Source organism: Trichechus manatus, unplaced genomic scaffold (assembly GCF_000243295.1).
Source record: "Trichechus manatus latirostris isolate Lorelei unplaced genomic scaffold, TriManLat1.0 scaffold00132, whole genome shotgun sequence".
NCBI classification, from domain to species: domain Eukaryota; kingdom Metazoa; phylum Chordata; class Mammalia; order Sirenia; family Trichechidae; genus Trichechus; species Trichechus manatus.
In genome coordinates this window covers 1,545,605-1,572,595 of record NW_004444068.1, presented here as the reverse complement: position 1 = coordinate 1,572,595, position 26,991 = coordinate 1,545,605, and the positions used below count along the sequence as shown (strand labels likewise).

Genomic DNA, 26,991 nt, shown 5'->3' with positions numbered 1-26,991 from the left:
GAATGGCTTATTCTGAGGAAAGGAAGGGGATTTGTGTCCTTTGATTTTTTTAAACTCTCTTTTGTTTTATAGCATCTTAGATTTCCCCTTCTTACTTCATTTTCCCTTCACCTCAGTTTCCACAGGGTGCCTCTCCATTCCTTATTACTTTTTTCTCCCCAGAAGCATGGGCCTTCTAAGGGTGCCCCTTTGAGGGACACATACTATCTGCTCAATTCATGAGAGCCTTTTTATTATTATTGGTGACAGTTCTCTCAGTAAGCTAAGTTGTTTAATACTTCTAGGCTATCACTCTTATACCATGGCTTGGGTCAGGCGCACCTTAGTCTTCAAGGTGACATCTTTGCTTTTCAACACAATAAAGAGATCACTTCTAGATTTGCTCAGTGCAATGTGTCTTTTGATTTCTTGACCGTTGCTTCCATGGCTGTTGTGGATCCAAGTAAAATGAAATCCTTGACAACTTCAATCTTTTCTCTATTTATCATGATGTTGCTTATTGGTCCAGTTGTGAGGATTTTTGTTTTCTTTATGCTGAGGTGTAATCCATACTGAAGGCTGCAGTCTTTGATCTTCATCAGTAAGTACTTCAAGTCCTCTTTACTTTCAGCAAGCAAGGTTGTATCATCTGCATAATGCAAGTTCTTAACGAGTCTTCCTCCAATCCTGATGCCCCATTCTTCTTCATATAGTTCAGCTTCTTGGATTATTTGCTTAGCATCCAGATTAAATAGGTATGGTGAAATGATACAACCCTGATGCACACCTTTCTTGACTTTAAACCATGCAGTATCTCCGTGTTCTGTCTGAACAACTGCCTCCTGATCTATGTTCAGGTCTCAGGTCTCTCATGAGCACAATTAAGTGTTCTGCAATTCCCATTCGTTGCAATGTTATCCATAATTTGTTATGATCCACACAGTTAAATGCCTTAGCATAGTCAATAAAACACAGGTAAACATCTCTCTGGTATTCTCTGCTTTCAGCCAGGATCCATCTGACATCAGCAATGATATCCCTGGTTCCATGTCTTCTTCTGAATCTGGCCTGAATTTCTGGCAGTTCCCTGTAGATATACTGCTGCAGCCGCTTTTGAATGATCTTCAGCAAAATTTTACTTGTGTGTGATATTAATGATATCGTTTGATAATTTCCACATTTGGTTGGATCACCTTTCTTAGGAATAGGCATAAATACGGATCTCATACAGTAGGTTGGCCACTTAACTGTCTTCCAAATTTCTTGGCATAGACGAGTGAACACTTCCAGTGCTGCATCCATTTGTTGAAACATCTCAAATGATATTTCGTCAATTCCTGGAGCCTTGTTTTTTGCCGGTGCCTTTAGGGCAGCTTCACCCTAGCCATGGTATTTTCAATTGTACCATATGCATGCGAAAGCTGGACAATGAATAAGGGAGACAGAAGAAGAACTGATGCCTTTGAACTGTAGTGCGAAGAATATTGAATATACCATGGACTGCCAAAAGAACTAACAAATCCGTCTTGGAAGAGGTACAACCAGGATGCTCCTTATAAGCAAGGATGGTGAGACTACATCTCACATACTTTAGACATGTTGTCAGGAGGGATCAGTCCCTGGAGAAGGACATCATGCTGGGTAAAGTAGAGGGTCAATGAAAAAGAGGAAGATCTTCAATGAGATGGATTGACACAGTGCGTGCAACGATGGGCTCAAGCCTAATGATTGTGGGCATGGCGCAGGACCTGGCAGTGTTTTGTTCTGTTGTACACAGGGTCGCTATGAGTCAGAACCGACTCGACGGCACCTAACAACAACAACAATGAAGGTTATCACTCATAAAATTCCCTGTGACTGGAATGCCCTCCCTCTCTCGCTTCCTCCAGCCCTCAGCCATCAGGGAAGTAAAATTGATTCAAGCATAACCTCTCCATGAGCCTTCCCTAAGCCTGGTCCCCTGACCTCCACCATATTGGGGCAATTTTGATAACACACTCTTCTACTTCATTACACATCTCTGTCCTCTCTACTAGACTGAACTTCTTAGAGGCTAGGGCTCACTCCAAATTAGCTTTATACCCTCTGTGAGGCATTCAGTAAATATTGGTTAAATAAATGAATGGACGGTTAATTATAAATCAACATACATACTCTACATCGTAAACCTTAAGCTTCTCTTATCCCATGCTAGAGCCTGTCTAAAGGATGGTGCTTGCTATACAGCCCTTGGCTAAAACACTTCATGAGATTTCTTCTGTGGCTCTTGATGCCCTTTTATTTTGCTTGCTTCAAACACAGCTCACATGTGCTGACAGAAGGATATCCCAAGATACAGTGTTAAGTGAAAAGAACAAGTTGTGGAACAACATGAAAGTCCGATCCCACTTATTTTTTAAAAAGCTGTTTGTCAAAGTACATCCATAGAAGTGAGTCCAAAGGGTGGTCTAGAAACACCAGCCATGGCTGCCTCTGGAGAGAGGCCAGAATGAGACGGAGGGCTGACTCGGTATGTCTGTATGCGTCTGTATGTGCAAGCTTCACAGTTTTACTCCATGAATGTCTGTGTTTGCATTTTTACAACAAAGTATGCCGGCTAAAAAAAAAAATCACTGATTTTCTTATGGGCTCTTGATAAGTTTGGTGGTGTTCATTAGCTCTCTGCTTACAAAGAATTAAAGGAGTAAATATAGAGCATGTGCCTAGAACAGTGCCTGAAATATAGCAGGCATTCACTAAATGTGAGCCATTATTATTGCTGTTATTGCCATTGTGTGCGAACGATACCTTTTTCATTTGGTTCACTGGCCGAGAACGCGGCCATGAAGCCATTTCCAGCCGTGTTGGCGTCAGAAATCATCTGCACCATCATCTTGTTGCTGCTGGACACGAGGGCTCCAGGCCGGAATGTGCCACAGAAGCGCCCAATGCGCTGGCCGTTGGCGTGGCCACTGTATACGTCCACAAAGTCGTAGCGGCACAGGTTGTCACTCTCGAGGTCTATGGATTGGAAATTAAGAACAGCTACCTTTCCTTCAGGAACCTGCCGAGAAAAGGACCAATTGGAAAACCGTCATAAAACAAATGTCTGAGGACTTCACATCTAGGCAACTACTAAAGCAAGCATATAAAAATATATTACCCAAGATGATGCTTTTTCTTCCCTCAAATCTGAAATGGGCTGGGAAGAGTCTGCTAGCATATTGCATTCCTAATAAATTATAAGTACTTATTCTCTTTTGACAAATTCTACCAGTTATCAATCTTATTTCTTAAGAGAAGCCCTGGTGGCACAGTGGTTAAGCGCTCAGCTGCTAACCAAAAGGTCAGCAGTTTGGATCCACCAGCTGCTCCTTGGAAACCCTAAGGGGCAGTTCTACTCTGTCCCATAGGGTCGCTATGAGTTGGAATTTTCTCGATGGCAACGGGTTTGGGTTTTTTTGTTCGTTTGTTTTTATTCTTTAAGCGTTTATCTCAACAAAGCTGTAAAATATTGGGTCAGTCTTATTAACTGACAAGGCATCACTTACAAAGAACCCCGGTTCTGATCCGACCTTTGCACGTATTTGCATATTTCTAAAACGACACGGCACCCAGAGATACTGCTTCACAAAGAAACCTCTGCAATGCCATATCTCACAATCGGGCAATGTCAACGTACAGAATATTTCTGTTGTTGTTGTTTTTAGGTGCCGTCGAGTCGATTTCGACTCATGGAGACCCAATGGATTGCAGAGTAGAACTGCTCCACGGAGTTTTCAAAGCTGTGACCTTTTGGAGGCAGATGGACAGGCCTATCTTCTGAGGCACCTCTGGGTAAGTTCAAACTGCCAACCTTTCAGCTAGAGTTGAGAGTTTAACTGTTTGCACCACCTAGGGACTCCATAGAATGTTTCTATGAAATTCAAAATGAAGGGGCTATTTGGCAATTGTGCAGTTAATTTACAGATAATCCACGTTGGGTCCTGAATAATCCAGATCAACTATCTGTACTAATTAAATTAACCGAGCATTGAATAGTTTCTTCTCAAAGTCATTGAGTTTTTTGTTCGTTTTCCAGGTAAAAACTTTATATGCCAGGTGGCCCTGATACACAATGTGCTAATAATTAAACAGATATACTTTCACTTTCTCATAAGGCTTTCTTTACCACAATTTCCTCCATATAATTCTTCTCTCCTTGTTCCCAGAGTAGGTAGGAAAAAAAAAAAATGGCTACAAAGTATTTAGTAAGATTCTCAGGTGGCAAAAGCCCCCATTCCTTTACCAGTTCACACCATCTTTCAATTTATCATTCAAGTTGTTCCATCATAAAGTCTTAATCATTTTTGTTTCACTCTTGCAACTGGATAAGTTCCCCAGTGAATAACGTAAAAATTTCACTCTGTAAAAACTTTCATCTGATAAAGGTCAGTGGTTTTTGAAAAATGCAAACAAAACTCTGGTTGGTTTATATTAATCTTAATTAACTACCTCAGACTCCAGGATCAATACCTAGATACTTTAATAAGGCTTCCCCACGTTAATGACTTCAGTGCCATGAATTTTTGTTTCTACGGTAAGATGAAGTGTTTCAGTGCTATTTAACTTTTGTGTCCAACGCAAACACACACCCCATGGTAGAAACTGTAATGTAGTAATCTCTGAAAGGGGGATCTTTTGGCTTTGCCATGATAACAGTCTAATTGATAGCAGTTTAGCTTAATGATGTGAATACTAGACGCTCCAAAGCCACAGCCTAAGAAGCTAATAGCAGAAAATGCCATTTCAATTCTCACTGAGAATTTTGAAAATTCTCACTGAGATATCTGTTGTAGAACTTCCCTGTTTTTTTTTTGTTTTCTTTGTTTGTTTGTTTTTGCACGCAACCTCTACTGATCCCATGATCAGATCGTTATCAAAATGTGACGCCATGTCTGTATTCCTAAAGTTAAGTAAGCTCTTTTGTGAATTACTGAAAACTTTCTGCTTAAGAAAAAAAATTAAACTAAAGTAATTTAATTTGGATTTTTCTTGGATGGATAAAGACTATTTATATAAATGTATAGATAAACTGTATATAGATGGTAATTTAATGCTATGAGACTTGGTGAGATCACCCACAGAGTGAGTGACTCATAGCAACCCTTTAGGACAGAGTAGAATTGTCCTATAGGGTTTTCAAGGAGCAGCCGGTGGATTCAAACTGCCGACATTTTGGTTAGTAGCTGAGGTCTTAACCACTGTGCCACCAGCACTCCAGATAAAAAAAGGGAAGTGATCTATGGGTAGAGTCCTGGCATACTCCGAAGTCATCAGTCTGGGAGCTGAGATGACTCAACATTAGAGACTGAGTCAGTAAGTAGGAGGCAACCGAACGGGTTTGGTGCCCAGAAGTCAAGTGAAGAGAGTGCGTCAAGGAGTAAGGACTGATCAACTGAGTCAGGTGCTGCTGCTGAGTCAAGGGAGATGAAGACCAAGAAATGATCACTGGATTTAGCAACACAGAGGTTAGTTTAGCAATCAGGTCATGGGTGACCTTAGACCTTAACAAGAGCTGGTTTGGTGGCACTAGAGGAAGGATCAAGAGAAAACAGGACGAGAGGAATTGGTGATAATGAACAAAGACAAGCCTTTCAAGGAGTTTTGCTGTAAAGGTGAACAGAGTCATATGGTGATGTTTGGACAGAGAAATGTGGTCAAGGGGATTTTTTAAAAAGGACTAGATTAATGCATGTTCGTATGTGGATAGCAGTGATTCTAAAGGGAGGGCAAAACTGATAAAGTGGCAGACAGGGAGAATTGCAGTAGTGAGGTCCTTGAGCAGGCAAGCGGGGGGGGGGGGGATCTGATCGAAGGCACAGCTGGAAGGGATCAGCATGTATGGTTCCTTCCAGTTAGAGGGGGAAGACAGATGCAGGTAGGTTAGTAGATGAGGTGGTGAGAGGTGTGCTATTTTTCTTCTGATCGTGTATATATTCTTAGTGAAATAGGAAACAAGGTCACCAGCAGGAAATGTGGATGGGGAAGTTTGAGAGAAGATGGGAAAAAAAAAAAAAAAATCGTGGCCATTGAGTCCATTCCGACTCATAGTGACCCTATACGACAGAGTAGAACTGCCCCATAGGGCTTCCAAGGAGCTCCTGGTGGATTCAAACTGCCGACCTTTTGGTTAACAGCCGTAGCTCTTAACCACTATGCCACCAGGGTTTCCAAGAGAAGAGAAGAAGGTGTAAAATGGTCATCTAGGAGAGTGGACGTGTGAATGGGTTAGGGAAAGGTAGCAGGGTTGTCGGGAGTGCCTAGGGCCCACGTGAACTAAAGGAATTAAAAGTGAGATCTCTCTGCTTGGTTGTGTTTTTTCCCCAGCCACACTCAGCTCCCCAGGAGAGATGCAGAGCAGGAGTTGGATTTCACTAGCCGGGTGTGGGGGTGGGAGGGTTGGGTAGGGTTGGCCAAGTGAGGACTATGAAGGGAGAGAGGGACAAGACAGTTGAGGATGTAGGCAAGGGTGTGACCATACTGATGAACCATGGAATCCAAGCTGGGTGGGGTGGAAATCAGGACACAGTGGAGTGAGGAGGGTAACAACCTAGACTGTGGTGGAGGCTGGGATAATGACAACGGGAGTGGCTGACTGAGGTATGATGAAGGACAAGCTCACTGGAGAAGAGGAGGATAAAGAACCAAGAGGTGTTAAAAGGATCATCCACATGGACATTGAAATTACTCTGAAGTATGACAGGAAGAGTTTTGAAACCAGTGACTGTGAGCCAGGAGCTAAAATTTGCAAGAATGAGGGGGAATTTCCTGAAGGGGTTTCCTGGGGTCTTTAGATGATTGCAAGAAGAAGGGAGATAAGGTGGTGGAGTCTTGTGGCAGAATTATGCCAAGTTTCATTGATGAGTCCTCAGTTCCTTGAGACTACTTCTTTCCTGTAGTCAGGCTGCTGAAATGGACTACAGGACTTAGACATTCATTCCCAATGGAATAAATCAGTTCCTTTTCAAAAGGTCTTTATCTAGTCCCATTGCAATGAAAAGCTGAAGCTTTTCTGAGAAGGAGCTACCGTGTTCAGCAAAAGAAACTGGGTTACATCACTATAATCTTGAACATATGTTGATTCCAACAACCTTGGCAAAAATTCTCTTGAAAGAAGGATCGAAAGGTCATTTACCAGCTGTGGGTCTACTATAACTAGAGACAAATGCCGTCTTACACCAAAGGCCAGGGATAAATTCTATTGCAAATGAGATGCATACTGCCATGAACATTTTCAATATACCCCAACAACTGTTCTTCATTTTTATATAACTGATCAAGATTGTCTCATGCCCTATGATGTGACCTTTGACTGAGTTCTTGGATTCTCATTCTAAAGGACTTTGGAAAGCATATTCTCTGAAAATGACCCTTCCACCTGAAGAATCTATAGTTTGTATCCTTGATTTTTCTTTGTCAAGGAAATAAAAACACAGAGAAAGACACATAGAATAATATAACAAACACCTAGTACCAGCCATCCAGAAATGACTATTGTTAACATTTTGTCAACAAATTTTTAAAGACTCTGCAAAGCCATAGAAACGTCCTAGACACATCCAAACACCTCGAGGGACCAAGTTACTGGGGCTGAGGGCTGCGGATCATGGTCTTGAGGGACATCTAGGTGGTGGAGTGGTTAAGAGCTTGGCTGCTAACCAAAAGGTCGGCAGTTCAAATCCACTAGCTACTGCTTGGAAACACTATGGGGCAGTTCTACCCTGTCCTATAGGGTCGCTATGAGTCGGAATTGACTCGATGGCAAAACATTTCGGTTTTTTTTTTTTTGGTTAATAAGAGAAATAAAACGTTTCAGACAAAAATGCGATTTCCTTTGTACCCATCCCAGGCTCCATTTCCCCCTACCCCTTCCGACCTCAGAAGTAACCACTGTCACAAATTTAGTCATTTTGCTCCCATGAATGCAAAATACTTTTATATACATGTATCCATGCACAATATATAGTTGCGTTTTTGTTTCTATTAAAAATTAATGAAAATGAGATAATGCTGTACGTATCACTCTACATCCTGCGCAGCCTTGAATTTTCTGAGTAAGGAAGAAGGGAAGGGGGAGAAATAAAAATAAAAACACACAAAGCCTTACCAAGCTATTCCTTCTGCCTGCAATACCCTCACCTCTTCCCTTCTTGTACGTTATGCTTAACATCTCAGTTTCCAGATCACTTCCTCCTGGAGGCACTCCCAATTGGTTGAGGATCCAGTCGTTGTAATCCATAGAATTTTCATTGGCTGATTTTGGAAGCCGATTGCCAGGCCTTTCCTCCTAGTCTATCTTAGTCTGGAAGTTCCACTGTAACCTGTTCAGCATCATAGCAACATGCAGTCCTCCACGGAGGGGGTGCCTGTGCATGAGGCTGAGAACCGAACCTGAGTTTCCTGTATGGAAGGTGAGAACTCTACCACTGAACCATCAATGCTCCCCTCCAGGTTCATATTCACTAAATGGCTGAATTCGTCAGGTACTACAGGAAACCACCAGCTACTTTGCACGTCCGACTCATGGACTAGGAACTTCCCGAGGGGCTCTATCTCTTGCATTCTAATATCTCGTATCTCATCTGGCAGCAAAGCTCCACAAGGCTACTCCCTTTTCTAAGTCACTCTTTACAAAAACAGAAGATACGTATCTTTTTGGTAACTTTATATTTCAAATCTCCTGTAAGTGCTAACACTTAATGCAGAAACTCCATTACAATGCTTTTTTTGGTGGTAATTACACAAAGCTATTGTTTTGTGCGCTTTTATTAACCAGGGGATTTCTTATCTGCCTGTAGAAAACAATTCTACAAGTTCGTGTTTTCTTCCCATCAACAGGCTGCATGGGCCAAAGCCTAGCGCTGAACCAATGACCTCAGCACACTCACAGCCCTAGGGGATGTCCCCACGGTCACAAGCAAACACAGGAAATGTCTCCAGGCCAGGGCTCCTGCCAGCCAATGGGGAGCCGTGTTTTAAGCTGATGCTTTGCATTTTCAGGATCCTCTGAGCAAAATGCAAATAGGAGGCCAGCTTTTGTGTGGAGGAGTAGTATTTCTGTAGAAATGGCAATGCTCCTTTGAGACTACAGCTTCTCTTCCCCCGTACACATGATTTACTAATCTGAGCTAGAAGGTCTGTTTCCCCAGCGTGCCTGATTTTTTGAAAATCCATTCTTTGCGTCTTCTGAGCTTTCTCTTTTCCATAGAGAGAACTTTAGGAAAGTGTGTTCTAAAATGCAGACCACATTTTATTTACAGAAAGCCCAAGAAGCTCTGCAGCTCCGTGTCCCCTCCCACCATTCCCCCAAATTGACCCAGGAAAATTCATGTGCAAATTATGTACAGGTATTTGGCTGTATTTCAAGAGGGGGATAAATCAGAAGCTTACAAGATCTGATGCATGTATTTTTCTGTGTATGTTAAAATGTTCCTCTTTTTTTAAAGAGCGAACCTTATACATGTTTGGAAAATAAAACAGATGTATTGATTAATGAAAACAACATGTAATGTTTTGATCAGTGTTTTGTTGGGGCTTTCACCTAAAAACCATTACACCCCTCGATGTCTGGAGGGAGGGAGGAAACCCCCAATCACTTCTCAAGCCCCATTCAAGGGTGCCAGTGGAAACCAGTTTACAAGCCTCTGCTGAAAACCATCAAAGTTTTCCCACTGCACTTTGAATAAAATCCACACCTTAATTATGGTACAAATACTTAGGTAGTGTATAGCAGGTGCCAGGCATTTTTATAAGCACTTAACACATAGTATTTCATTTAATCCCTTACAGCAACCCTGTGAAGCTGGTATTATTATGATTGCAATTTTACAGACGAGCAAACTGAGGCACAAAGAAGTTAAGCCCTGTATGATCTGGCCCCTGACTATCTCTATGACCTAACCTTTCCCTCTCATGCTGGTCATGCTGTCATGCTGATCCTTTTCCTGCTCAAGGAACTCTCCAAGGTGGCTGCTACCACAGGGCCTTTGCACGGTCTGGTCCCTCTGCTTAGAACACTCTTCTCCCTGACATTCACGTCTGACTCCACCTCATCATTTCAGTCTCAGCTCAAGTGTCCCCCGTCCTCAGAGAGGCCTTCGCTGACCCCCTCAGTCACTTTAGATCACATCACCATGTTAGTTCTTCAGAGCTTATTTGTGATCAGTCTCACCACTAGGGTGCATATGCAGAGATCAGAGCTTTTTCGTAGCAGGTTCAATGCTTGGCTCATCAGAAGTGTTCAAAATGTTTATTGAATAAATGACTTGGGATCCTTAGAATCTTAAAAAAAGAAAAAGTGCAGGCCACTATTGCTATACTACCCGCACCTACACTTATACCATGATGTCAGCTAACTTATGCAGGCACAGGGCAAGCATTATTAGTACCCTTCCAGGGAGGAAGAAGCAGCTCAGAGTGGTTGCGATGACTTGCCTAAGGTCGGTCACTCAGCGAGTCAGTGGCAGAGCCCAGGTCTTCTGGCCTCACCCAAATGTGCTTCCCATGGGCTAACCGTGGCAGAAACTGATGAAATGATCACTGGGCGCAGAGGATGACTACACTTCCGAGGCCCCGCTCCAGTTAGGTTGGGGTCATGTGACTGGGTCCTGACCAACAGAATGTGGGTGGAAATGATAGGCCCACCCCCAGACCTCACCATAAAACATTCTATGCAATCCTTCTAGTGTTCTCTCTGCTCTATGGAGGAGACTCAGTGGAGGAAACAAGGAGGCTCCAGGAGACAGCAAAGCCACACAAGAGAAGGAGTTAAAGTTTGAAAGAGAGCTGCCCAGGACTGTCATCCAACGGCATTAGACTATGAAGTGGGCGAGAAATAACCACTTGTTGTACTTAGGCCACTGAGATTTGGGGAGCTTTAAACTTTGGGGTAATTACTCTAACAAACTGATGGAGCCCTGGTGGCATAGTGGTTAAGAGCTCAACTGCTAACCAAAAGGTCAGCAGTTCAAATCCACCAGCCGCTCCTTGGAAACCCTATAAGGCAGTTCTGCTCTGTCCTGATAGGGTTGCTATGAGTTGGAATCGACTTGATGGCACACAATAACAAGCTGATAGTGACTTTCGCTAGTTGTCCTTACCCAGCGGCTCTTTGTAAGGCAACTGAGGAGACGTCTTTGGTGTTTTTGGTCCATGTAAGTTCTATATGAATCAACAGTGTGATGTGGTCACCAAAAAAGACAACACAATCTCAAGCTGTGTCAATAGCAAGGGACACAAAGGCATTGCCTAACTGTACACTGCTTGCAGTATACTTAGCAAGCTAACTTCAGTTCAAGGCACTCCATTTTAGCAGGGACATGAACAATTTTGGAGCAATTACAAAAGTGAGAAAATTCAGAATCACGGAAGTACACCCTGTAATTTCAATGGTCCCTGCAAAGGTATAACTAGTACCTACAGCCCCATCATCATTACTCCCCTGACTTCTTTATCTGGAGTTGGTCAGCTGGGGTGAGAAGGCAACCTGTGCTTCTTGAGCTGAGAGAAGAATTGGATCTTCTGACTAAAGTCTTGGCTCTGAAATGAAGGAGAGATTGGGCTTTGAGTTGTGCCTCTTTTGCAATGTTGCCTGAGGGGATGAAAAAAAAAAAAACGTCAGAGGAGAGATCATGGCTGCAGGGGCCTTTCAACAATGTGAGGGTGACTGAATGCACGTATACCAAGAAGAAAGGCAGACAGGAAAACTGTGAAGGAAAAACAAAGCTGAACCCAGAGTAACAGGGATGCTAAGGTAATTATATCCTGGGTGGTCAGACAGGCAAATTGTGCAGACAGCTGCTGCTGGTTTAGGTTTTGGCTGGGAGAGAGGGTAAAGTCAAGTTTGTTGTTATTAGGTGCCATTGAGTCGATTTTCACCTCATAGCTACCCTACGGAGCCCTGGTGGTGCAGTGGTTAAGCATTAAGGCTGCTAACAAAAGTGTCGGCAGTTCAAATCCACCGGCTGCTCCTTGGAAATCTTATGCAGCAGTTCTACTCTGTCCCATAGGGTCACTGTGAGTTGGAATCAACTCAACAGCCATGGGTTTTGTTTAGTTTTTTTTTTTTAGTGACCCTATGGGATAGAGCAGAACTGCCCCGGGTCTTTTCTCCCATGGAGCCAATGGGTGGGTTTGAACCACCAACCTTTCGGTCAGCAGCAGAGCACTTAACTATTGGGCCACCAGGGCTCTATAAAATGAAGTTTAAATGTAGAGTATCCCTTTTTGTGCAAGTGTGCCTTTTGGTTTTTCTTGGTCAGTGGTTTCCTTAGAACCCTAAAGTGAACGTAAGTGACGACAAGTGATCTGTGCAAGTTTGACAGTCGTCCCCATCTTTCTGGAGAAATGGAACGTCACTACTTAATTCCTCATTCAACCTTAGCTTTCTTTTTAGTTGTTTGCTCCTGAAAGGGTTCACCGCAAAATAAAAAAGCAGCACCAAACGAGGAAATAAATCGCTGCAGACTTATACCAAGCAATAGATGACCAAATCAGTTTAGTAAGAGCATTGAGACTATTCCACGCGCTCTACTGCAGGACAGCTCGGCCGCCCTTTCCCAGCACATAGTTCGGGTACACCCAGCCTATACTCTCCCACGTTTCCCACTGAGCTGGCCACCTTGTAGCCTGGTGGCTTTTTGTGCCTCTCACCAGCCACACCACAGGTATCTCACGTGACTGACAGAAGCAAAAACAAAACAAAACAAAACAAAAACTGCTGCTGTCAAGCCAATTCCAACTCAGAGGACCCTGTAGGACAGAGTAGAACTGCCCCATAGGGTTTCCAAGGAGCGGCTGGTAGATTTGAACTGCTGACCTTTTGGTTAGCAGCCTGGCTCTTAACGACTACACCACCAGGACTCCATTTAGAGTAATACTTCTTTTAAAACAATGAGAAATCCATGACAAATGATAAATCATGAGATGTCAGGACAACAGGTATAAACCAGAACTATTCAGGACATAGGTCCACACTGAACTTAGAACTTCTGGGCCTCTAATGTTTGACTCTGTCCCATTGGATCCCAACAACCGTATGCTGAATGACTGAATAGCTGCTAAATGAGTGGATAACTTAATAGCTTCCTATTACCTGCAGAATCAAGTGCCAGCTCCTTAGACTTAATGGTTTGCACCCATTCCAGTCTTTTGTTCTAGTCTCATCTACCCTCCAGCCTTTCATATCTTGGATGTCAAGCTACCCATCCTCAAACACACTCGCCCTTTCCCTTTCCCACCTCTATGCAGTCACATCTGCATTCTCTGCCTGGAATATTCTTGCTCCTCATCTCAAATGATTATTGACTCCCATCCCAATTTCAAAATTTGAGCCAAATGCACCTTCTCTAGAAACCCACCCTCCCAGCCCCCAGCAGTGCCTGGGGGACATGGTCTTCCCTCTCCCATCTTCCATCTTCCCAGAGCCTTTGTTCTCCCCCTCTCTTTTAGTAGAAAGCCACAGGGTCTTGAAGGTGTCTGGAGTGTGTCCTATACCTCGCATGGACTATGAACCTTGCACAGGCAGGACTGTTCCATCTGATTCATCTGTGTCTGAGAAACTGAACCCACATGTGGCTGGGACAGGGGATAGACAGGGTGGGGGGCATCAACAAAGTACAATGGAGGTGACAATGAGATGGGGAAAACTTTTCTATCTGCAGTTCATACATTTTGTTCTCAGATCTGTCAATAGTTTTGAGATTTTCTGTGCCATTTGAATCTCTGTGCCATTTGCCATTCTGCAAACCAACAAGCATCCATTAAATACCAGCTGCTGGCACAGCAGCGTACATCAAGTTAGGAGAAAGCAAAAACTCCAGGGTCCACGTGACCCAGTGTCTGGCAGTGCCTCCCTGGGGCAGGTTGGGGCACGAAGACAGCAGTAATGTTTTACTAATGACACATGAGTATAATTTTTTTCTATCCAATGATCTAAGAAACAATCTGAAATGAAATTTTCAAGAAATTACTTTTGTAATCTGTAATTTCATCTGATAAACTGCATAATGGGTCAGGAACACAAAATTATACTGATATTTTACGAGGAATAAAACAAAAAGCCCTTCCCTTCTGGGATAAGAGAAATTGCAGTGAGGTAATAAACATATTTAAAACACAACAGATACAAGTGTGCACATCCAACGCCCTCTAGTATGAGTACGAAGCAAGCTATCCATCGTAGCATTAGCTTGCTACAAGAGACAAGCGAAAACTGTTTGTAAACTTAATTCTTATGTCAAAATAATTCATGTCCGTAGTTTAAAATCTAAAATGGCACTACAAGGTTTCAGTGGAAAATAATACTCCTGACCCCTCTTCCACCCATGGTTCCCACTCCTCAGAGTCAATGACTTTAACCTTTTTGGCTGTTTCATCTGGAATTTACCTCCTTGTTCCTTAATAAAATGCTTATGCTGCTATTTCTTGATTTATCCCTTGTAAACTATCTCTTTACTTCCTATTATTTCCCTCCAATCTTCCATCATGATTCTGGTTAAATCAATATTCAGGATTTCTATTATTTTAACATAAATATTGTTCACCGCTGAGCAAAGTTAACATTTCTTGTACACTTTTTTTGTTTTTCCTAGAGCTAATAATTGCCTGGTACTTTAAATTTGCTTAGTTTTCTATGTATTTATCACTGTAACTCCTCCCAGTAATGGCCAGGCACCCTTGGTATTCTATTTGTTCCATTTTCTTGGAAATGCCCATTCTGTAGCCCTCCGTCCCTCCTGCCCTCTCTCCATCCAGTCTGGACTGGCTACTCAAGGCCAGTTGTCAGGCTGGGAATTTGCTTCGCCATCAATGCAGAAAATCCCCCCAGGGAAATGCAGAACAGAACTTAAAATTCTCATGGAATCTAGACTTTCTGGAGCCATGGAGGCTCCTGAAACTACTGCCATGACATAATCTTTAAACGTTAAACAAAAAATATTCCCTGAAGTCTTCTCAAAACTAAACAATAGCTTAGCTTAACTAGTAGAGAATGTCTGCCTTGAGCATTATGCTATTTTAAGATCTAGCTATACGGATCACGTTGACAACAGCAACCGGAAGGTTAGATAGGAACCTTAGGGGGCAAAGAGTTTATGTTAATGGAAGAGGAAAAAATCAGAAAAGGAGGGTGAGAATGGTTACACAACTCGAACAATGTAATCAATGTCACTGAATTGTACAAGCAGAAACTTCAATTGGTGTGTTTTTGCTGGGTATATTCTCAACAACAACAATAAATTAAAATAAGTTATTTAAACAAACCAAAGACAAAAAAGAAAGAAAGAAAATCTCCCCAGGGCTATGTCTGCTTCTTTCTTGCTTTATGCCCTCAATTGGCTGGAGCTAATCCTCTTACAGTTTTCATATCAAGGGTATACAGAGATGAAAAGTTTAAGATCTTGCATATCTAAAAGCATCTTTATTATGTGCTACCTTGTCTGCCAGCTGAATGCAGAATACAGAACTGTAGCTTTAAAATAATTTTCATCAGAATTTTAAAGACATTGTTCTACTGCCTTCTAGCTTCCACTAGTCTGTTGCTGTTCTTTTCCCTTTCTGCGTGATCCCTCAATAAAACACCTTTTCTTTCACTCCCAAAAGAGTACAAGATTTTCTTCTTTGACAGCAGTATGGACATTTTAGACCATTACAGAATACCCCAACAAAAGCTGTATTAATTCACATTCCCATTTTCCTACCCTCACCTACACTGGATGCTGTCAACACTTGTTAATTGGGTAGGTAAAAGAATGACATTTCACTGTTGCTTTAATTTCACAGTAGAGTTTTACCATTCCCAGCAGGTATTTGCCTGGGAAGGCTGGGTCCATTTAAAGTGGTGGAGACAAGATGGATGGTGGCAGGTAAGAGAAGCTTCATCAAAGACAACCTTGAGCTTTCATGCCCCAGAGCCTGGAGGAATAATGGCACCATTAAATAGAAAGGCAGTGAGGAAGAGATACAGGTTTTGTGTTCTTTTGTTTTAGAGGACAGTAGGGGATATAATGAGTTTGGTTTGAACATACCAAATTTAATATATTAGAGGCATGTGTGGAAATAGCAAGAAGGCAGTTAGAATGGTGGTTTGAGAAAAAAAGATTTAGAAAACTCTAGGTCTCTCAGAAAAGACGAAATTAGATCAGATAGATGGCACACGGACAAACTTTCCAAGAGAAAACACAGTCTGAGGCCACAGATGGCCCTCTTACGCCAGCCAGATGTCTCACTAATGTGTAGCCACAAGGAGATGGTAAGAGAGAATGAGCGTGTGTGAAGGGCTCAGAGGTGCCGGAAGCTACAACCCAAAGGACACGTCCTCGGGATGGTGGTTAAACGCAAAACCAAAGGCAGCATCTTCATTATTTCCACTCCTCTGCTCCCCGAACTACCAATAACCTAGCCAACTTTGCTCATAAATTTTCCTTCACTCATCCACTCGCCCCCCCGCCCCAACACACAAAAAGCTTTCAAAAATGTAAATAAATGAAACTAAAAACAAAAGAGGAGTGGATGCTATTTAAGAAAAATCTCAGGATTCCCAGAGGAGGGTTTAGTCAACAGGAAAAAGGACAGTGAATCATTTTGCTCAGATGGTGTGACATTTAAAGTAAATGCTCTGTGACAAGAACACGTTTAGGGGGGAAAAAAACCATAAAAAGAAGGCAGGAGTGGCTAGGAAAAAGAAGATCACAGAGAGGCTCAGAAAGAACTCACTAGTCCAGACTTCATGTAGCTGGCACAGATAGTAGGGTAGAGGTAATCATGTGCAAACATGTCTGGCACTTTCTTCAAGGTATCCTGTATCTGTTCTTGTTTTTCCAACTGCAGCTCCTAAGGTTATTCATAAAACAAGAAAAGCTGACTTTCACAGAGCAACCTTTCCTCAAAACCCTTGGCTGCCTGAAGGATGGCTAATGTTGACGAGGAGGTGTTATCTGTGGTTTTTCAATTCAAGGAGAAGACAGTTCTTAAAACTGGAAGTCTTATAAAGTCAGATGCAGCTGTTGTGCCTTTATCACTCCTCACTTGGCTACAAGTTTCAGTTTGGGTCTTGGTGTTTCCTTGATATCTCACACCCCATTCAGGCCAGAGTTTTTCAATCCTAAAATACTTAAAAAAAATAAATAACTTTATTGATGTATTATTTACATACCATACAATTTACTTGTTTTAAGTGTACAATTCAATGATTTTTAGTAAGTTTACAGAGTTGTGCAACCATCACTATGATCCAATTTTAGAATATTCCATCATCCCAAAAAGACTCCTCATGCCCATTTGCAGTCACTCCTCCTTCTCACCTCTAGCCCCAGACAACCACTAATCTACTTTCTGTCTCTATAGATTATTTACCTCTTCTGGACATTTCATATAAACGGAATCATACAACATATGGTCTTTTGCATTTGGCTTCTTTCACCTACTACAATATCTTTAAGATTCAGCCATGTTGTAGCATGTATAAATCAGTACCTTGCGGCTTTTTATTTCTGATAATATTCCATTGTATGGATATACCACATTATATTTATCCATTCATCAGTTGATAGACATTTGGATTGTATCCACTTGTTGGCTATTATGAATAACGCTATTATGAACACTCTTGTACAGCTCTTTATGTGAACACAAGTTTTCATTTCTTTTGCTAAAGAACCCAAGAGTAGAATTGCTGGGTGTCTTAGTTATCTAGTGCTGCTATAACAGAAATACCACAAGTGAATGGCTTTAATAAGCAGAAATTTATTCTTTCCAAGTTTAGGAAGCTAGAAGTCTGAATTCAGGGTGCCAGCTCCAGGGGAAGGCTTTCTCTCTCTGTTGGCTCTGGAGGAAGGTTCTTGTCATAAATCTTCCCCTGGATCTAGGAGTTTCTCAGCACAGGGACTCCAGGATGCACTCTGCTCCTGGCTCTTCTGTCTTGGTGGTAGAAGTCCCTCTCCTCTCTGCTCACTTCTCTCTTTTATATCTCAAAGAGATTGACTCAAAATACAACCTAATCCTATAGATTGAGTCCTGCCTCATTAACATAACTGCCTCTAATCCTGCCTCATTAACATCATAGAGGCAGGATTTACAACACATAGGAAAATCACATAGATGACAAAAGGGTAGACAATCACACAATACTGGGAATCATGGCCTAGCCAAGTTGACACATATTTTGGGGGCACACAATTCAATCTATGACACTGGGTTATACGGTAAATTTGTGTTCACATTTTTAAGAACTTGCCAAAATGTTTTCCAAAGTGGCTACACTATTTTACATTCCCACCAGCAAGATGTGAGAGTACCAGTTTCTCCACATCCACGTCAACACTTGGTATTGTCCATCTTTTATATTTTGGCCATCCTTGTGGGTATGAAGTGGAATCTCATTGTGGTTTTGATTTGCATTTCCCTAATGACTAATTCTGCTGAGTATCTCTTCATGTGCTTATTAGCCATTTGCTTATCTTCTTTGGTGAAATGGCTATTCAAATCTTTTGCCCATTTTTAAATTGTCAACCCTAAACATAAAAAGCATAAAAACTTAATTTGCAATAAAGATGAGTGTCTAAGTCACACTGCAAAATCTGATTTCATACATCCATTCTATGCCAAGAACAAGAGGCAAGGCACCCTTGATAAGCTGCTTTGGTGAAGTTATTCTACAAAATAACAGTGAGTTGATAATAAAGATAATAAAGTTGATATTAAAGAATGCATTGACTAGGAACGAAGCTTGAACCTTGGTTTCTCATCAGCCATAACGTCTACAGAGTATGAAAAGAAACCACTCTGTGAAGCATAGAAGGCCTCTTACCACTTCTCAGAGGACAATATGAAAAAGCAACAATTAAAACCCATAGGGAAGTTTTAGAACATTATGTAATTACCACTTTAACTCCTTATATCAATATATTCACAAAAGCAAGCTAAGTATGGAGAACTTAGAATAATTTGTGTGACTGGCTAGGAAAAAAGGAAATGTGGATATATTAAGATCTTTTAATCTAAGGCTTATTTTTTCCTTTTCAAAAACATGGTTCATTTGTTTGTTGTTTGGTATCACTATAGTAATGGTGTCCAAAAGACTCCTTGTGAGCAAAAGAAAAATACTCAGGACGGATAAACAGATGAATGGAATAGAACAGAGAGGCCAGAAACAGACTCACACTTACACGATCAACTGGAGCCCTGGTGGTGCAGTGGTTAAGAGCTCAGCTGCTAACCAAAAAGTTGGCAGTTCGAATCTACCAGCCCCTCCTTGGAAACCCTATAAGGCAGTTCTACTTTGTCCTATAGGGCACTATGAGCTGGAATCGACTTGACAGCAATGGGTTTGGTTTGATTTTTTCGGTATATGATCAATTAATTTTTGGCAAAGGTGACAAAGCCGTTCAATGGGGAAAAGACAAGTCTTTTCAAAACAGATGTTGGAAAAACTAGATATCCAAACGAAAAATATGAACCTTGAGCCCTACTTCACATCATGCACGTATTAATTTGAGGTGGATCATAGACATAAATGTCAAAGCTAAAACTGTAAAGCTTTTAGAAGAACACATAAGAAAATACCTTTGCAATTCTGGGTACCTAGAAAACACTGACCACAAAAGTAAAAACTGATAAATTGCACTTCAAAAAATGTAAAACTTCTGCTCATCAAAACAACCTGGACTGACAATACTAAATGAGAGAATGTGGAGCAAACAGATCTCTCAAACATTGATGGCGAAGTATGAAATAGCCAACTACTTTGGAAACTAGATTGGCAGTTTCTTATAAAGTTAAACATACATCTACCCCATGACTCAGCAATCCTACTCCTAGGTATCTACCTAAGAAAAGAAAACATTTATGCATAAAAAGCCTTGTACAAGAATGTTCATAGCATTTTCATTCATAATAGCCAGAATCTGACAGAAAAGATGTCCATCAACAGAATGGACAAACAAACTATGTTGCATTTATACAAAGAAATAATACTCAGCAATTTAAAAAAAAAGCTACCAACACATGCAATATCATGGATAAATCCAAAAATCTTATGCTGAGTGAACAATCCAGAAAGAAAAAAGTACATGCTATAGACTCCATTTTTATGAAGTTCTAATAGAGGCAAACCATCTGTGGCACCTGCCCCTTGGGGGAGGGGGAATTGGCTAGGAAGGAGCATGAGGGAAGGTACTAGGTGCTGGAAATGTTCTACATCTTAATAGAGGTGCTGGTGACACAGGTGTATGCATTTGTCAGTACTCATTAAACTGTAAACTTCAGATTTGTGCATTTCACTGTATGTACAAGTTTTCCTGGAGTCCCTAGGTGGTGCAAACAGTTGATGCACTCCACTGCTAACCAAAAGGTTGAAGGCTTGATTCTACTCAGAGGTGCCTGGGAAGAAAGGCCTGGTGATCTACTTCTGAAAAAAATCAGCCATTGAAAATCCTTTGGAGCAAAGGAATGCAAAATGGTACAGCCATTGTGGAAAACAGTGTGGCAGTTCATCAAAAAACTGAAAATAGAAATACTATAAAATCAAAAAACAAACAAACTCGTTGCTGTCGAGTCTATTCCGACTTGTAACGACCCTATAGTACAGAGTAGAACCTCCCCATAGGGTTTCCAAGGCTGTAATCTTTATGGAAGTGGAATGCCACATTTTTCTCCCTCGGAGTGGCTAGTGGGTTCAAATTGCTGACCTTCTGGTTAGCAGCAGAACACTTAACCACTACGCCACCAGGACTCCAGGGAACTACCATACGACCCAGCAATTCCACCCCCAAGAGACTCGAAAGCAGAGACTCAAACAGATCCTTGTACACCAGTGTTCATTGCAGCTCTGTTCACAATAGCCAAAAGGTGGAAATAACCTAAATGCCCATCAACGGATAAATGGATTAAAAAAATGTGGTACACACATACAATACTACTTGGCCAGTAAGAGAAAGGAAGTCTTGATACATGCTACAATATGGATGGAGCTTGAAGATATTATGCTGAGTGATATAAATCAATTACAAAAAGACAAATATTATATGACCTCACTTATATAAAAAGATAAGAACAGGCAAATGTATAGAGACCACAAGTTTGGACTACAAAAGGGGTGGGAAGGAGGAGGAAAGGGGGGGTTATTGCTTATGGAGTACTGAGTTTTGGTTTACAGTGATGGAAAAATCGGATTGATTAAGGGCAGCCAATTATTGTAATTACTGTGAATAAGTTGTACATCTGTAAAATGTTGAATTGGTAAAAGTTGTGTGATAGATACATTCACAACAATGACCAAAAAAAAGAGTAGCTGCTGCTTGTATACAACTGAACACGTCATGGAATTTGGTTCCTTGGTTTGGAGGTTTAGGGTCACGGTTTCATGGGACATCCCAGTTAACTGGCCTAGTTCATTGCGCAGTCCTGGGGTCTTAAGAGCTTGCAAGCAGCCATTCAAGGTACAACAATTTGTCTCCATTCACCTGGAGCAACAGAGGAAGAAGGAGAGTCAGGAATAGGAGGATATGGAATTTGTGGCTAATTAGCTCCATGAACAACTGCCTGCTTTGTGATGAGAACAGAACTGGATGGTACCCAGCCACCATTACTGAACATTTTGATCAAAGGTTCTGTAGAAGAATCCTAATCAAAATGGTGAAAATGTAGAATAGGATTTCAAATTCTCATGGAATCTAGATTTGTTGGTTCCATGGAGGCTGGATGAACTCCTGAAACTACTGCCCTGAAATACTCTTTAAATCTTAAACCAAAAATATCCCCTGAAGGAGCAAGGGAGAATGAAGAGAACATGATACAAAGAAAAGATTAGTCCTAAGGACTAATGCACCACAGCTACCAAGGCCTCCACCGGACTGAGTCCAGTACAGCTAGATGGTGCCTGTTTTCCTCTTCTGTCGCCCTGGCCAGGATCACAACAGAGGGTTCTGGACAGAGCTGGAGAAGGATGTAGAACAAAATTCTAACTCACAAAAAAGAGACCAGATTTACTGGCCTAAAGGAGACTGGAAAAACCCCGAGAGTATGGACCCCAGACACCCTTTAGCTCAGTGGTGAAGTCATCTCTGAGGTTCACCGTTCAGCCTGGGAGTAGACAGCCCCATAAAACCAAATGGGACTAATGAGGCACAGCAGTCCAGGGACAAGGGCCAGAAGGCAGAAGGGGCAAGGAAGCTGGTGATAGGGAACCCAAGGTTGAGTAAGGATAGTGTTGATGTGTTGTGAGGTTGTTGACCATTGCCATAGGGCAACATGTGTACTAACTGTTAAATGAGAAACTATTTTGTTCTGTAAGCCTTCATCTAAAGTGAGAATATTGGAAGAGCATAGTCGATGTCATTGAACTGTGCATGTAGAAATTTTTGAAATGGTGTATCTTTGGCTCTGTATATTTTCACCAAAAAAAAAAGGTCAAGAAGGGAGAGGGTCGACATGTTGTGGCGTTGTTAACCAATGTCATAAAACAATGTGTACTACTGTTTCATGAGAAACTATTTGTTTTGTAAGCCTTCACCTGAAGTACAATTAAAAAAAAAAAAAATCTCCTGAAGTCTTCTTAAAACCAAACAATAGTTTAACCTTAACCAACAAAGAATGTCTGCCTTAAGCACTGAGCTCTTTGAAGAACTATCTATATGGGATCAAATTGACAACAGCAAGTTGAAAGATTCGATAAGAAACTCAGAGGACAGTGAGTTTATGTTAACGGGGGAGGAATGATTCAGAAAAAGAGTGAGAACAGTTGCACAACTCAAAGAATGTAATCAATATCACCGAATCTTACATATAGAAACTGTTGAACTGCTGTATGTTCTGCTATGTATATTCTCAACAACAACAAAAATAAAAAAAACTATATATTTTTTAAAAGGCCCTATGGAGTACAGTTCTCTGACACACATGGGGTCGCCATGAATCGGAATTGACTCAATGGCAATGGTTTATTGTTTGCTTGTTTTTTTTTAATAAAATTACCTAAAAAGTAAAAAAAAAAAAAAAAAAAACACCACAACAGTGCCATGCAGATGGTGTGAACATGTATCTATCCATCTATTGAGTTTAAAACTGTGCTTGCCACTTAATGCTAATAATTAAGTAGCTAAAATTATAAATATTATCTATTATAACAAAGCCACTAAGTGCCATCCACATGATTGTGCAGACTTGAAATCTGTTCTTTAGGAACAGTTTGGAATTGATATGCATCTGCATAACAAATTACTAAAAAGCCAGTCATACTCCATCAACCTGTGATCTATCATAAAAATCCCATAATTTATTACATGCCACATTCAATTTAACTTGTCTTGTTCATTTTATCAACTGTACCCTTAATTTCAAATAACAGCCACTCAGCATATAAATAAAAGTAGAAGTATCAGTGGTCAATTTGGTTGGTTCCTAAAGGAGCAAAAGCTGAATTGTGGAGGGTTGTGACCTGTTCGTGGTCTGTTCAGAAAAGTACCTGAAGATGCATGAGAAAACTGAAGCAGAAGGTGTTGATGAAAGCTTGTCCATAAAACTCAGAAATGAAACGGTTGAAAACTATTCCTGAAGGAATTTACGTTTCTTTAGGGTAAGGTAAGGAACACAAAGGAACAATGATAACTTTTTTGTTTTCCTAGGATGGTTATCCAATTTTTTTCAGTAAATTGATCAAATACTTATTAAGTACCTATTACGTGCTAGAGCCCCTGCTAAACTCCAAGGAAAGGACAAAGATAACTGTGGCCTCTGTTCCTAAGGACAGCATTGTCTAGGACAGTGTTCCTCAAAGTTTTGGCCTCCAAGGACCATTTAATGGATGTTGAGAATATACACAGTCCATCAATTTTAGGCCTGTTTTTAAAAGTCTAAAATTAAATTAATTATACTGTCTTAAAATTAATAATGTTTTCACATAAACAAGAGAGATGATTCTAAAGCATGCTGATCCACTTGATAATAGTCCCACAGGCAGTTGGTTTCATTTTTTATTCTTCATCTCTCCAAATTAAAAAAATCCCAACTCAGAATTACAAGATGTCAAGAATAACAGTAAGCACGTGGTGGCTTTGTCATATAGTCTGGAGAGTCAAATCAAATTAGCACCCAGAAGTAATGGAGTGTTTTCTTATTATAAACTCCAGCTTTCTATAAAATGTTAGGTTGATGGACATATCATACTCAATACCCAGAAAGCTGACTGTTTCAATTTAAGTGACAGCAGTGAATGGATTCCTGATACTATTTGATAGCATTTACCCCAAGGAAGTATTTTTCATGCACCAATGCAGCATCTTGGGTGTGGCTTGAAAATATGCTGAATAGAAAATTATTGATTTATTTTTCTGAAAAGTAAAAAAAAGCATCGAGGGTAGGGAAGACTCCAAACTCTCAGCAGCCAAGCCCACTGCACCAGGCCTCAACTGCAAGAGATTCCAACATCCTATTTGCAATGTAAAATAGTGCTATTTTGACTCTGAATACTAGGTTTAGGCTAGGCCAGAAATAGGATTTACTGCTGCGCTACACCACAGCAGGTCATGTGAAGTAGCAGAAATGTCTTCATTGCCATTATCAGTGATGTTCAGCAATTTTTTTTTCTTTACTATATACCACTCCTCATTTCAAAAACTTGCATGAATACCTTTACCTTCATCAGCCAGCATACCTAAGAGTGGAAAAATACAGTCATATATGGCTATCCACATGCCTTAAAGACAGGCTCACAGGCTGCCATTTGATCATATTTGTAATTTTCATTATTTCTTGAAGCACTGATTCCAGAACAGGAAGCAAATTGCTGCCTACCACCCTTTCTCTCTGCTGGTTAAGTAATGTTTGGAAGGGCACTCAGCTGTGACATAATTACTTGGAATCTAATACACACCACAGCTTAACATGTTGAAAACTGAACCCTCGATCCCCCCTCAAAACCTGCTCCACCAGCGCCTTCCCTGTCACAGTCAGTGGCACCTCCGTCCTTCCATTTGCTCAGGCCAAAACCTAGAAGCCATCCTGGATTCCTCTCTTTCTCTTACATCACAAATCTCATCCATCAACAATCCTTACTGGCTCTCTTTTAAAATATATCCAGAAACTGACCATCCCTTACCACTTCCTGGGAATTCTGTCACCTTCGTTTAATGCTGTAAATGCTAGTTCACCAAAAAATTCTACAAGTGTTAGAATTAGGATATAACCTAATCTCTATTGTTCAGCCTTTTATTACTTACGTAAGTCAACTTATTTGTTAACTCTAAAAGAAAATGCTTTTTCTAAAGTTAACCAGCTAATATATTCTCTTAGTTCATATTAACTGTCACTCTATTTGTCTACTTAATTATATGTAACTTCCAACCCCAAATGGTTTTATACATAAAATTAACAGCTTTCAAAGTCAACATTAATGCTGCTGGATTATACTCTTGAAATAATATACATTTATACTACAACTGACTACTGGAATGTCAGAATACAAGGCACATAAGAGGAGCTTCAATCCACGATGCATTTGCAGTGATCACCTGCATTGGAAGCTGACATTAAATCCAAATGGTGGGCTTTGTATCACTGATGCTGCTATGCTGACTGGCTGCAGTGGTCACCAATCCAATGATCATATGGGACTGATAACGCCCAAGTTCAGGGAGGGCAAAAAGCACAAAGAGGGAACTCAACTGGAGACAAGGCAGGGGAGGACAGAGGAAAAGAGCATCTCTTTCCACTGTAGCAGTCTATGGTGTTGTTGTTATTAAGTGTCATCAAGTCGGTTCCAACTCATAGCGACCCTGTGTACAACACAATGAAACGCTGCCTGGTCCTGTACCATCCTCACAATCGTTGCTATGTTTGAGCCCACTGTTGCAGTCACTGTGTCAATCCATCTCATTGAGGGTCTTCCTCTTTCTCACTTACCCTCTACTCCACCAATATGATGTCCTTCTCCAGGGACTGGTCCCTCCTGATAACATGACTGTCTTAGTCATCTAGTGCTGCTCCAACAGAAAAACAAGTGGATGGCTTTAACAAAGAGCAATTCATTCTCTCACAGTCTAGTAGGCTACAAGTCCAAATTCAGGGAGTCAGCTCCAGGGGAAGGCTTTCTCTTCTCTGTCAGTTCTGGAGAAAGGTCCTTGTCATCAGTCTTCCCTTGGTCTGGGAGCATCTCAGCGCAGGAATCTCAGGTCCAAAGGACTCACTCTGCTCCCGGCACTGCTTTCTTGGTGGTATGAAGTCCCCATATGTCTCTGCTAGCTTCTCTCTTTTCTATCTCTAAAGAGATTGGTTTAAGACACTATCTAATCTTGTAGACCTCATCAGTATAACTGCCACTAATCCATTTTATTACATCATAGTGATAGAGTTTACAACACATAAGGAAATCACATCAGATTACAAAATGGTACATAATCATACAATACTGGGAATGATGACCCAGCCAAATTGATACACACATTTTTGGGGGGACATAATTCAATCCATGACAATGACCCAAGTACGTGAGATGAATTCTCTCCATCCTCACTTCTAAGGAGCATTCTGGCCGTACTTCTTCCAGGACAGATTAGTTTGCTCTTCTGGCAGTCCATGAAATATTCAATATTCTTCACCAACACCATAATTCAAATGCATCAATTTTATAGATCATGAAAATGTATAGATTAAATCTCCTTCTCCAGAGATCTTTGGGAATAAATACATTCTTTTCTGCAAAGATCTATAGCTTCTGTGCTTTTAGGACTAGAGGCAGGAGGATGGAGAAATCGATCTACTCATTCATTCAACTATTACTGCATGTGTCAAGCGCTATGCTAGGTACTGGAAGAAAAGACAGCTACAACAAGCGCCTTGTCTTCAAGGACTTCACAGTTTAGTAGAGGAGACAGATTAGTAAAACGAGTGATTACAGGACAATGTGGTCAGTGCTGCAATGAAGATACCTGCTGCATGCTGTGGAAACAGACAGGAAGTGGATGCCTCATTGGGCCTGGGGGAGAAAGGGCTAGTCAGGAA

The 26,991-nt window shown here is 41.1% G+C and overlaps 1 protein-coding gene across 1 annotated transcript in view; it reads right to left on the bottom strand.

Annotated features, from left to right (window-relative positions):
• The window catches only part of PCOLCE2 (procollagen C-endopeptidase enhancer 2), a 68,954-nt gene that overhangs the window by 22,863 nt on the left and 19,100 nt on the right, over positions 1-26,991 (bottom strand). The window contains exon 3 of the mRNA XM_004385066.3: positions 2,767-3,022. Coding sequence (XP_004385123.1) covers positions 2,767-3,022 — 256 coding nt within the window. The remainder of the gene's footprint in view (positions 1-2,766; positions 3,023-26,991) is intronic.